The following is a 13,509-nucleotide window of genomic DNA, read 5'->3' on the forward strand; positions in this document are numbered from 1 at the left end:
GCTCACATGCTTTTCATTTATCACATTTACATCAGTAACATTATCTAGTCTATATAAAGAATTTAAAACACTCAACACTGAACTAGAAGTCACTTCTGTGCTACTAGAGTTTGGATAAAAGGCTGGAACAGCCAACATATTTAAAGGAATGATCCATGTTTAAAACTGTATTACCTTCTTCTGTGAAACATGAAGACATTTAGAAAAATGACTAGAAGTGGTTTGATATTGTTTGGTTCCCAGTGCTCTTCAAAATATCGTCTTTTGTGTTCTACAGAAGAATGTAAGTCATACAGGTTTGACATGGGTGAGTAAATAAATAGTAAATGATAATTTTGGGGTCTACTTTCTCTTTAAACTCTGCTGACAGTATTTGTCGCATAATGTGAAGCAACATAGTGCCATAGACCTAGTCTGTGCAAAGTGATATCCAATCTATCAACTAATGTAATGCAATCTACCAAAGCAGTAGTGAACTAACCGACTGGAATTATGTTTGTAACATAAGTTTATTCACCTAGAACGGTAGTCTCACCCCGAAAATGAAATTCTTATGAAAAAGAGGCACATACTCTGAAAAGATTTATGAGGTCCTGGAGACCAACAACTCTCAGAGACAGTAGAAGGGATCGAGTGACCCTCTCCTTTGAAGTCAATGCCTGCAACACACACAAATACAACTCTTGTTGTTATTCACAGACCACCACAATCAACAAAAAGTAATTAAAAAAAAGAAGATGGGCAGAAAAAACATTTGACTCACCAGTAATCAAACTGCCCTTTCCCTAGAGGAAATATTTGATAATAATTAAAAACCCAAATAAGAAGTTACCGTTTACTCATTCTCATAAAGCTTCTCATGTATTTTTTCTTCAGCTGATAAATGATCATCATACCTCTGAGACAACTTCAGTGACGTCACTGTATACGGTGTAGTCGAGTTTCCCCAGCGCTGCACATCTGATCTCATACTCAGTTCCTGCCCTCAGATCAGTCAGAGTAACTGTGAGTTGATCCTTCAGCACAAGTTTACATCTCCAGACTTTATCCGGCTTACGTTTGTACAGTATTCTGAGCTCCACTGTTTCAGGACATGATGGAGGAACCTTCAGATCCACACTATTATCTTTGACCTCTTCAGTGATTGGACAGGCTGGTTTGGATGGAGGAATGAAGCAAACGGCTTCATCACATTCACTTTCATACAGCAGAATGCAGGAACCTGGATTATTCTTCATTTCCTTTGAGGACACAATGAACTTGGCTGGTTTACGGTCTTTTGAATCAATCAATTTCTTAAATATCTTCAAGTTGCTCCTCAGTGTCTTTTGGATCTCAGGAGTGAGCCAAGACTTCTGCTCTGGATCAGGGCTGTTCTCATCAGTTTCTACATTTGTTGAAGGATTCAGATAGATGGTTTGTTTATGAAGAAGAACATCTGAGCAGTTCAGTGATGTGAATGTGTAGCAGACCAGATTTCCAACCTCCAGATCCATCAAGATCAGATCAATGTTGTCTTCTACCTGTGCACCAGCATCCTTCAGCTGTCTGAGGACTGATTTAATGATATTAGACTCTCTTTCTCTCTCTTTCAACCATTCTGCCAGGTCTCGTCCTCTGAATGGAGATTCATCATGTTCTTGTAGAAGATCATTCAGGTCAGTTTCCTTCATCACGTCTCCACGGATGTTTGGCAGCAGAGAGCCGAGTTTCTTCACAAGGTTCAACTTGTAATTGTAGCAGTTTTGCTTCATTTGGAGGATTTTATCATGGAATTCAGCAGAAGTCGAGGCAGGCGAGTCTTTCAGAAGATCATTGCATTTCATCTCAGTTATATTCAAACTCTCAATCACTGATTCAGTTTTAATGATTAGATCCATGCTGATCTCCTTCTGAAGTTTGGAAGCTTTTGAGAGAAGTTTGTCCAGAGGAAAAAGCCAAACTCTCAGAGGACCCGCCAGCTCTTTCTTTTCTCCCAGCAGGTTTGGAAGATCAGTGAAAACTTTCAACGCATCTTCAAAAGAGGTCGGGTTAGACGGTAACTGGAAGTCACCATAAAATGTGCATGTGAATTTTTGGACTGCGTTCTTCTGAGAGTCATTCATCTTCAGATTAACGTTTGCATCTACTGAAATTAGTTTGAGCTTCTCAAAGGCCACTTTTGCTTCTCCTTCTACTGTCTTTATTTCCTCATCTGAGGAAACTTCTCTATCAAACACAAAGCAGGCGTCTGCTCCATACAGCACTGCTGTCACCACGTGTGTCGCTGCGTCATTATCAAACACCTCGTGATGAACTATATTTTCAGGTCTCAAGTAGTTCATGGTCAGTTCTTCAAACCTGCTGGTTGAATGATAATGAAGCGTCAGTCTCTGCTGTTTGAAAGACTTCTTGGTGTCGTTGAGATATTTGGCTGCTCCTGTGACATTGATGAGTCCACCTAAAACACTCAGTTTCAGAGAGCCGTCAATGTTCAGTAAGCTTGATTTGTCCTGAATGGAGTCTGAACCCGTGACGTTGAAATTTGTGTTAATTTGGGGATGGACTAGTAAACTCTGCTTTAGCTTTTCTTGATCCCACAGTGTGATTCCTGCAAAAGTATAAAGTGTTTAATACAGTCGAGTCATTATTTATGTCTATAAACACAATATTGATTAAATGATCCCACTGTAGGGCTATGTGCATCTGTTGTGTAAAAAATAAAAGCTTTCTGAAGTGTGCTTATATGGTACATGCTTATTAGGGTCACTTTGCCTACCAATAGACACTGGAGAATGCATGATCAATCTCCTTTGAAATATGAGTCAACATAATTGGTCTTTGCCACTTACAGCAATGCAGTAATTGATGTGCAGAAAAACCTATGAGGAAGTCTAATTAACTGATAATCATTAATTTTGTTCACAATATTTATTCACTGCTGCAAATTATATAATCTACAAAACTTTTGCCCTACAATACCCAGAGCACAAAGAAACAGACGGCTGAACGCAAGTTGACTTACGCCAGAAGAGTAACACTTGACGATGTATGACGTAGATGTAGGAGTAGCGTGAGCTTTGGCGCCTCTTGCAGTTCTAGCAAACAGGGCAACCGTTGTGCGTCAAGGTCAAGGGTTACTCTTTCTCCGTAAATTGTTGCGAATGGCCGTCTGCCGGAAGCTAGTTATTTTAGTTGATAAAGTTTTAAATATTTTTTACACATCGCTTCACTTCAGAAGGCCTTTATTAACCCCTTGAGATGTGTGGAGCACTTTAATCATGGATGTATGTGCTTTGATGGACAAAAACATACAGCCATTCACTGCCATTATAAAGCTTGGAAGCACCAGGACAATTTTTAATATAACTCTGATTGTATTCGTCTGAAAGAAGAATGTCATATACACCTAGGATGACTTCAGGGTGAGTAAATCATGGGCTAATTTTCATTTTTGGGTGAATTATCCCTTTAATGTTGGCAATATGGAGTGGCATTGTTATGGTGATGCGGAGGAGATGAACCCAAATGCAGACAGAATGCAATATACACGGTTTATTGATACAACTAGACAGAATAAACAGGAAAACAAAACCCACGAGGGGGCAAAACAAGACAGGATAGACTATTTTGGACTGACAAGACTAAACTAAGACTCAGACAAAAAACTAGCAGCTAAGACAGGATCAAACTCTTCTTTCTAGACAAGACTTTCAACAGGTTACTCACAGATTGTTTCACACAATGAATGACAATGAACCGGCACAGGACAGCAAACACAAGGGGATTAAATAGGGAGAAACTAATGAGGGAAACAGGTGACAAGGGTAAAGCAATGATGACTAAACGAGGATAACAAGGGGGCGGGGCGAGGAACGAGACAACACAAGCACATGGCCCAGCAAAAGGCCATGTGTGAGAACATAAAACATGGGTCTGTCATGATCCTGCCTCAAGACCAGGGAAAATCAAAGACTAGAAGGCAGAATCATGACAGGCATGGCTCTCTGTGAGCTTCCTCGTTAAGCAGCCTTAGCATGAGGTAATATTACCTCCTCTCGTTTAGAGAGTCTTCCTGACGAATTCTGCAATCCCTGACCTCCGCCTGGATAGCTTTGTCCAGTGGCATGATTCTCTGAGAGCTCTGTTCTTGGTAGGGCTGTCTCTAGTATAATAGGTAGTTAGGCCTCCTCTTGTGCAAGTCATCCTGTTGAGTCCTCCGCCCATCAGAGACCCTCTTTTCCAGCTGAGCTCTCTTAGGCTGAACATGGGTGATACTGCCCTTTACTGAGAAGGGCCTTATACTAAGTACTCCTTAGAATTCAGTGTACTTTTGTATCAAGTAACAATGCTCACTGTAAGCCTCCCTGATAGGTTAAGTCTAGTGTATTAGCTAATAGTCCCCTCAATTAGAGGGTCATTATGTAGAGTACTTTGTTTCTTAAGGCGGGTATACACTGTGCGATTTTCGTCCGATTTTGAGCCGAATTCTGACTCGTGCGACTCTTTTTCGGGTCGGGCCGATTTTCAGCTTTGTCGTGTGTCGTTTGTCGTACAGTGTTCGTACAGTGTACAGGGGGGAAAGAGAGGCGATTAACCTCTCACGACCGGCAATCGTATGGTCGGATGAATTTCTGGCATGTTAGAAATTTTGGTCGCTCCTCGTGACTATATCGCACAGTTGAAGCAGTGATAAGAACCGATTGCTCTAAACTCTGTGTTTTTCCCTCACTGCGCCTGCGCGAAAACATTTCATTGCAGCAAAAAAAAAAAAAAAAAAAAAAAAAAACGAAAAAAGGGAGATCTTTAAGTTCTGTAGTTCAAAGCTACAAATTACTGTTGCTTACCTCCAGTTTGTGTTGCAAAATGGATTAACCATTACCCACTTCTTCCAAGCCACTTGCCTCTTTTATTGTTAAAAAATGTTTTTGAAATAAAGCTGTTTTTAATTTTCATTGATGAATTATTGCAGTGTTCGGACATATTATAGACTGTTAATAATTAATTATATGTATATAATTAATTGTAATCGACCTAAATGTTTTAGACCATTTTTAATGAGGAGAAGTATAAGCTTCTAGCCTATGTAATATTTTATTATCCTCACAGCGCGTTGGTTATGCGGTGATGCGCTATGAAATTGTTGCGTGGCAATTTAATTATAGCCTATCACTTTAATAGCCTAGGCCTTCCCTAATAATAATAATAATAATAATAATAATAATACAACAATACTAGCCTACTAATAATTTAATATATAAATTGGAAATGCTAAATCTTCTTGATATTGATAGCTGATGCTTGTTTCGACAATATCTCTGGATAGGCTAATTATGATATCATCCATAGGCACAACCCGGCACGAGGATTTATCGCGCTGATTCGCGCATATTTCACACGCATAGTGTGAGCAGTCAAGTCGCAGCTCGACGTTCGGACCGTACAGTGTGAGCACATAAATCCTGAGCTTTGGCTTTACATCGCATGCGATCTACTCGTTCAGTGTGAGTAGGTTCCTTGCTGAAATCGCACAGACATCGCACAGTGTATGCCCGCCTTTAGGGCTCCGCACAATCTGCAGTCTCGAGTTGTTAGGCTGTGAGCCTCCTTAAGATACTCCTGTAGGCTAAGATTGGTTCTCCCCTTGTTAGAGGATCAGTTTGCAGAGTGCCTTGCTCTCTACAGCCCATATAGCAGTATTGTCTAGTGATGGGCTTTCAGCCTCCTGGATAAACTGTTTTTGGGCCGAGTCTGTGTAGTGCTCCCCTCGTTTGAGAGGGTTGGTATACCTGAGTGCTTCTCTCCCTGGGGATAGTTAATGGTAGATCTTCTGGGGCCTCCTTTAACAACATAATTATGTCAAATTGAAGGACTTTCTGTAGGCCTCTATTATAAACTTACTCCAGTGAGTCGGTCAGTTCTCCCCTTGTTCTAGATGGTCATCATGTAGAGCAGAGTTTCAGAATTACTCCCCTCGCATGGAGGGTCGATATGCAATGCCTTCTCATTGGAGGCCTCTGAATCTAGAGATTCTGCTTAGGCAGACAGGTTGTAGGCTGACCAGGCTGATGGTGAATCTGGTGAATCTAGGGGTTGATGCTTTAAATCCCCCTGAAGTGACAGACCTGGTCTCTTTGCAAGCCTGGCCATATTCCCTTAAAGGAATCTTTCAGTATGTAAATGATTCCAAGCCTCTGAGCTCTGACCTTGGGCCGAGTCCTAACACTTGGCCCAGCAAGGACTTTCCTTGTTTAGGGTATGTAGGTTGGTCAGTTGCCGTAGGGAATAGTGTCACTGACAGCTTGCTGGTGTGTACCTTTGGGGAATCTGACTCTGACAGTGAGGTCAGGAAAGTCAGCTTTTTTAGTGCTTAGTCACGGCCAATAGGGCATGTACTCCCCTCAGCATGACGGAGTAGGTATTTGTTCCCCATAGATGTAGTGCGGGTTTCCATTCAAAGGGAACGTCTCAGGTTGTAAATATAACCTAGGTTCCCAAAGAAGGGGAACGAGATGCTGCGTCTCTTTCGGGCTGCCTGTCCCGTCTCCTTCAGATGAAGAAGGGAATGACGTGTTCCTCAGGAGCCCTTTTATACTCACGGTCACACTGGTAGAGACGTCATGGGCTGTCGCTGGCCAATACAATTATAGCTTCAGACATCAGTCACGCTGAAGCGTTCCCCATAGTGTCTCGTTTCCTTTCTCAGGGAACCTCTTTTACATCTGTAACCCAAGATGTTTTTTGTACCTGGTATCAGAGCATCTTTCCTGCAGTCATACAGCATCCCCAGCTGGAAGGGTCTCCCTAGAGCCGCTGTTTCAATCACGTTCACTCCCACTGTAGCCATTCTAAACACACAAACACACACCAGTTACTGATCCTGAACACTTATTTTAACTCACTGACTACCAGTATAAACCATAGGCTACTGCTGCAACATTAGGCATAGAATTAAATTATATAATTTAATTATAATCAGAATTTGAATTGAGGTGGCAAACAGGATGCAGAATTCCAATTCTAGTTTGAATTTAATGATGCAGAATCACAATAAACTGAAATTAAAATAATTTCATAAAACTAAGCGTAAAAAATAGAAACATGTCAAGACAAAGTTTGAAGAAAGGATTAATAAAGGCTTGTCTGAAAGTAAACAGAAGTATAAATACATCTTAACATTTGAAGGTTTTTTAGGCTTTACAGACAGAACTGTTTGATTGGCTGCTTTTATACACTATAAAAAATATTGTTTGTGATTTTAATGGTAAAAGACTGTAAAAATGCTACAGTAAAAAAAAAAAATATATATATATATATATATATATATATATACATATGTAGGGTAGAACGGGGCTAAAGGCCCCTTTGACGTTATTCTTCTCTGATTCACCAGATGCACAAAAACTTGCCGCAGCACTTTCCTAAACATCCGCTTTTCAAGATGCACATGGAAATTTGGCTGATCTGTGACGCGATTGCGAGCAGCAGCGCAAAGTAACAAAAATCTAATATTTGATGTTTTTTAAAAGTTGTAGATTTAAGTAGCAAATGAGAATCGATAAAATGAATGTTTGTATTTTGAGACAAAGGTCTTAATGGTTTTCAGTTTTATTCAAGTTATGATTAGATTCAGATGGTAATTATATTAAGTTGAGTGTCCACCTTAGAGATAATACCCATATTTATAATGAAACAATCATATTTAAAAATATGATATTAATCATATCATATAATTAAAATATAATGTATTGTTACTACTGTAAATCTATATTAAATTATTAATGGATCTCCTTCAATGCTTTCAGAATCTTTACTTTTTAAAATATATTGTTATTAACATATTTTAATGATAGTATATTTACTGAACAAAAATTAATAATTTTATTTATCCAAAAAACAAAACAAAACTGAAAATAGTACAAACTTTGCTAAAGTGATTATTTTGAACAAATATTAACTTGGACATCATTAAAAACACATTATTTTAGCTACAGTATTTGTATCAATAGGCTACTGTGTGTATTTTGCCTCAGGCTGTTGTTTTTTCCTGTGTGTTTGTGGGATAAAAGACAAACCTCGCCACCTCAAACATTAATAAGATTTTTAAACAAACTGAATCACTATGATTTATTTTCACACAAAATCTGTTGCTCCATCAATGTTCAATACAAACATGTATATATTTTTTTTCATTTGGGAATATTAAAAAGGCACATTTGTCTTAAGGTGTGTCTTTAGGCCCGTTGTACATTATTTCAGCGATGAATCTTTGAGCCAGTGTGTAATTCTCTCTGAAATTAAATCTTTCATGTTGTTCGCTTACCTGTCCTCCTCGGCGCTTCCGCATCACCACATGAAAGGTTATCTCGTGTTTGACGCCTATTTCTATCTAAAGATATTTTTATGATTTATTGAGAAAATTAAATTATCTAAATCAGAAGATTAACAAATCGCATTGCCGTCTGTAAAGCCACATCTCCAAACTCTTATTATTATTACGTAGGCCTACCTGAACTGTTTTCTTTCCGCGGTTGTTCTCTCCTCGGACTGTCTTGCTTTCGCTTTCAGTTCCTCTCTAAAGTGTGTCTTTAACACGTGACAGCAGAAACAGAGGTGAAGTTTGACACGTTCTGCTTCCCGTAGTGACGCTCGCGCGGCGTTTGCTTTCTTCATCGCAGTCGAACTGGATTAGATGTGTAATATCTGTAAATGTAAAGTCTAGAGTTATTAATGTCGAGTGCTGTTAAAGAGCAGCGTGTCTGATAATTTATGATCCACAAATCTGTTTTCAACAAAGAGAGAGTGAATAAATTAGTTTGGCTTATTTTACTGACATTCTTCTATTGTGTTTTAGAGTTACAGCCCTGGCAAAATATTACCAATAATTCTTCAGTTTTTCTATTATTATTTTTTTCTTACAGTTAAAACACGTATTATTATTACGTAGGCTACTTGAACTGTTTACTAAACACAAAAGAGAAAGGTGTTTATTTTGATGATCTGGTACTAGAACACTTTACTGAACACCACTATTACACGCTTCATTGTTCATTAGTGTTTTAGACCTATAAGAGAACTAAACACATACAGTATAATGTCATATATATAATGTCACACATGCACAAGTTTAACAGTCTTTTAAAACTCCAGCATAACATTACAGGACAACACACATATTGAAAGAGAAACTGATTTACTGGCCAGATTGAGTGAAAGATTAACACTGAATGTCAGGATGAATGTGGCCAGAATATCTGAGCATCTCCTGAAGCAGACGAAGAGATTTCACTGTCATGATGACGGTCTGGAGAATGACCAGTAGATGAAGCTGTTGCTCAGGAGAACACCGTCACACACACACACTCACACACACCAGCAGAGACACTATAGAGTTATCTAGAGCTACAGAAGCTGTGGAGCTGAACATGGGACTGTGAAATACTAAACTTTATACTGTCTGATGAGCAGGACTCTCAGATATGAGGATCTCCACTTATAACCGTATATAGGGTTTAATATGTTTAGATGTACAGTTGCGGTTCAGAACGGGTTGGAGGTTCAGAGCTCCATCAGGACCAGAAGTGGATTGTTTGTAATGAACAGTAAACTCCTGTGATTTAAAGAGTTGAAGGTGAAGTTTCTCCGGGTGTAAAGCAGCGCTGAGTTCTTCTGCTCCTGATCTTCTTCTGCGTGAGAGAGTTTTAATGCATGGATGCCTTGAGCTTTAGCGGCCTGCAGTTACTCAGAGGCCAGATGCATGATGGGATTGAATGGACTGATCTTCATACTCACTGGTTCAGTTCAAGCACAGGTCAGACTCTTTAACTAGACTAACCTGTCAGTGAGTAATCTATCGGCCCATGTGTGTGAATGTCCATCTTCAGAAAACACACACAGACAGTAACGGTTTAGAGACACAGAAAGAGTTTTCAAATCATGAATCACAAGCTTTATTGAAGATGTTCAGATGAAAGTTTCATTTCTTCTCTTGCCTGTTGAATCTGTTTTGTGTTTGAGAGACTCTGGAGATGATCATCTCTGGTTGGTTTCGGTGTCTTCTGGATCTGAAAGAGGTTTTAGAGGAACTTGATCAAACCCAAAGACTCTTTACACACACACAATATATCTGACTAAATGACAGTCATTAACAACTGTTGAACATCTTTACAATCTACAACTGCATTATATTCAGAGTCCACAGACCCAACACTGCTGAATAACAGCAGAATATCACCATTAAATATCAGCAATTATAATACTGGAACATTAAGCACCAGTTATCAGTTATAACATACAAGGTTCAGATTGAATCTAAATCTAAAATAAAACCTTAACTTCTGGCCCAAACACAGATTGAGGAAATATGGATGTTCAGTGTCTGTCCAGTTCTGATCAACTCCATTTGAGCAAAGCATTAAATTACACACATAAAGCCAAACAGGGGGAGATCACATGACATGAGCAATAAAACATGACTGAGAAATCTGACCTGAAAACATGAACAAATCTAGATGGACTGATACTTATGAAAGTGGACAAAAGTAACAAAAGCTTCACTTTATTTTCCAAACAAACACTTTGTCCTACAGACTGTAAAGTTTGAGATCATGTGATCACAGCCGACGGACACAAGAACCACAGCAGAGATGAGGAACAAGCAGCAATAAAAGCAGGGGCAAATAAATAAAGCATTAAGTTAACATTAAACATTAAGTGCATTAAAAAGTACAGAACATTAAAAACAGTCTAAAACTAATTGGAACATAACATTACTAAAACTCACTGCATCAATAAATACATAAACTTAAATGTAACATTTAAAAAAACAAAACAAACAAATGGATAAAACCAAACAATTTTAAATGGCTAAAATGAGCTTGCGCTTCTAAAACAGGAAATAAAACTGAACCCCATAATATAAAAACAGTTCAAAAGAACAGTAAAAACAGTGGTGAGGAGACGGAGGAGGCCGGACGAGGAGATGGAGGCAAAAGTTTAAATTGAAACAAACACAAGTGATAATAACAATAATAATAATCTTAATCTTTTAGTGTGGGGCCCAGAAGCTGCTCCGGGTCCAGGAACCGGGGGTTACGGGTGTGGGAAGCCTCTGGAGTGTGGGAGCTGCGGGAATTACGGTCCAGAAGCCTCTTGGGTTCCGGCTCCGGGAGCTGTCAGGGTCCGGGAAATGCTGGAGGACGGCTGTGGACATCATAGATCAGGTGTTAATGGGGAAAGGAATCAAGCTTCAGTGTGAAAAGCTACTGACAGTCTAAGCTTTAGGGGAGGGTGCGAGTGCGAGTGTACCTGAGAGGCCTCTGTGAGGAGGATGGCCACGGCTGCTTTGAGGAGCCGCTCATGGGGAGGAAGGAGCGACCCCCAATTTCACCTGGTAGGAGAACCTGAGAGACAGAGAGACCGTGAGGAGAGTGGATGACAGGTGTGTGAAACGTGATCATGACCGTGAGGACACAATGAGATGAGGTCCTTTTATTTTGTGATTAATTTTAATTCCTTCCTGTAAAGCACTTTGAATTGCCATAGTGTATAAAAGGTGCTCTATAAATACACTTGCCTTGTGAGTGAGTGTGTCTCTGGGAATTGGGGGCCCGTCTGCTCCACCAGCTCCAGAACCAGCTCCTCCCCATGAGGAGTTAACCCTGGGTTAACCCTAACCTCTGTGAATTGGGGAGCCCAGTCAGCGTGAGCTCCTCCCCATGAGCGGCTGCAAATCTCCGCAGGCCAGAGAGGGAGTGATGGTGCAGGCAGTCCTGCAGCCGTGGCCGTCCTCCGAGTCTCTGCTAGGATAGAGAAACTCTAGATTATATCATGTGACACACAGAAAATGAAGCAGATGGGAATAAAAGCGTGTGGTTAGTAGTGTTGGGTGATATGCTCCATTTCCATATCGTCCTATCGTCAGCCTGTGAGATCGGCGATACACGATATTATCATGAGGGGGGCGGGGCTTATTTGATTATTAACTTGCATTTTTACTCATTAATTTGCTTGTTTTATTACTTTGTTTTATATATAATAATATTTTTCTATTTTGCTAAGGTGGAGTCACCTATTAATAGGCTAGATCTCGTTATTTCCAGGTATAGTGAGGTGTATCTGAGTATTTCAGCGGGAAATTTACAGACATTATCCTCACATGCCGTTACACATGCAGCATTTCGACTAGCCTACTTCTACACGAGATGAGACGACGATGGATATAACGGTATAGCGACTATCTTCATTTACTGGCTTAATATTTCTCTTGTGGACCTACATTAATGACAGTGGAAAAATTAGAGGAATATTTCTTGTTAAACAAGTGATTGCCATCTGTGAAAATCAAAAGCAGCTTCTCATTTCAGTGATTATTAATATTTTGTAATTGTAATGTTTTTAGTGTTGTCATTGTTTTGTTAATGTGCTATGGAGTCGCTACAGGTTTACTGCGGTGCGTCTCGTCTGTTTTACCTGGAATAACAATGGAAAACAGTCCCAGACACTGATGGCTACTAGTCGGAGTAGTTTTAGCACTATTAGTGCATTTCTCTGTTTCTGAACGAGTCTCTGCTGTGAACTAAACCCTCATGCTCTTCACTAGCTGTCAGTGTCAATCATCTTTCACAGAGACTAGATTACAATCACTGGTGACGGTTCACAGATTAATAGAGTATCATCTGAAGGGGACCGTTGACCATTATCGTCACACTGTTTCTGTGGTGTCAGTCGTTCTCTCACCCTCTCCGGCAGCGGCCCTCTTCTCCTGAGCTCCTCCAGAGCCGATCGGGTCGTTGTCTCCCTCGCCGCCCTCTTATTGCTCCCCTCAGCAAACTCCTCCAGCCCAACTCGGACCCGTGCTGTGAAAGGTGGAGGAAGGAGATGGAGGGAAAGGGGAGGAGAGTAGAGGGAAAGATGGAAGGAGATGGAGGGAAGGTGGAGGAGCGTAGAGGGAAAGCTGGAGGAAGGAGATGGAGGGAAGGGGGAGGAGAGTAGAGGGAAAGCTGGAGGAAGGAGATGGAGGGAAAGGGGAGGAGAGTAGAGGGAAAGATGGAGGAAGGAGATGGAGGGAAGGGGGAGGAGAGTAGAGGGAAAGATGGAAGGAGATGGAGGGAAGGGGGAGGAGAGTAGAGGGAAAGATAGAGGAAGGAGATGGAGGGAAGGGGGAGGAGCGTTGAGGGAAAGCTGGAGGAAGGAGATGGAGGGAAGGGGGAGGAGAGTAGAGGGAAAGATAGAGGAAGGAGATGGAGGGAAGGGGGAGGAGAGTAGAGGGAAAGCTGGAGGAAGGAGATGGAGGGAAGGGGGAGGAGAGTAGAGGGAAAGATGGAAGGAGATGGAGGGAAGGGGGAGGAGAGTAGAGGGAAAGATGGAAGGAGATGGAGGGAAGGGGGAGGAGAGTAGAGGGAAAGATAGAGGAAGGAGATGGAGGGAAGGGGGAGGAGCGTTGAGGGAAAGCTGGAGGAAGGAGATGGAGGGAAGGGGGAGGAGAGTAGAGGGAAAGATAGAGGAAGGAGATGGAGGGAAGGGGGAGGA

The 13,509-nt window shown here is 40.8% G+C and overlaps 1 protein-coding gene across 3 annotated transcripts in view; it reads right to left on the reverse strand.

Annotated features, from left to right (window-relative positions):
- The window catches only part of LOC311071290 (stonustoxin subunit beta-like), a gene marked incomplete at its 3' end in the record, with an annotated part of 43,612 nt that overhangs the window by 1,184 nt on the left and 28,919 nt on the right, over positions 1 to 13,509 (reverse strand). For 2 of the 3 annotated variants that reach the window (XM_084095614.1, XM_084095613.1), the window contains exons 2-5: positions 6,727 to 6,827; positions 897 to 2,590; positions 764 to 785; positions 573 to 659 (exon numbers count right to left, since the gene is read on the reverse strand). In XM_084095614.1, coding sequence (XP_083951740.1) covers positions 573 to 659; positions 764 to 785; positions 897 to 2,590; positions 6,727 to 6,826 — 1,903 coding nt within the window. In that variant the 5' untranslated portion in view covers position 6,827. Of the gene's footprint in view, positions 1 to 572; positions 660 to 763; positions 786 to 896; positions 2,591 to 6,726; positions 6,828 to 8,488; positions 8,570 to 13,509 lie in introns of those variants that run through there. The other variant, XM_084095612.1, reaches the window with a different exon arrangement.

This window comes from Abramis brama, assembly GCF_963993115.1.
Source record: "Abramis brama genome assembly, chromosome: 20".
In the NCBI taxonomy this organism is placed as follows: Eukaryota; Metazoa; Chordata; class Actinopteri; order Cypriniformes; family Leuciscidae; genus Abramis; species Abramis brama.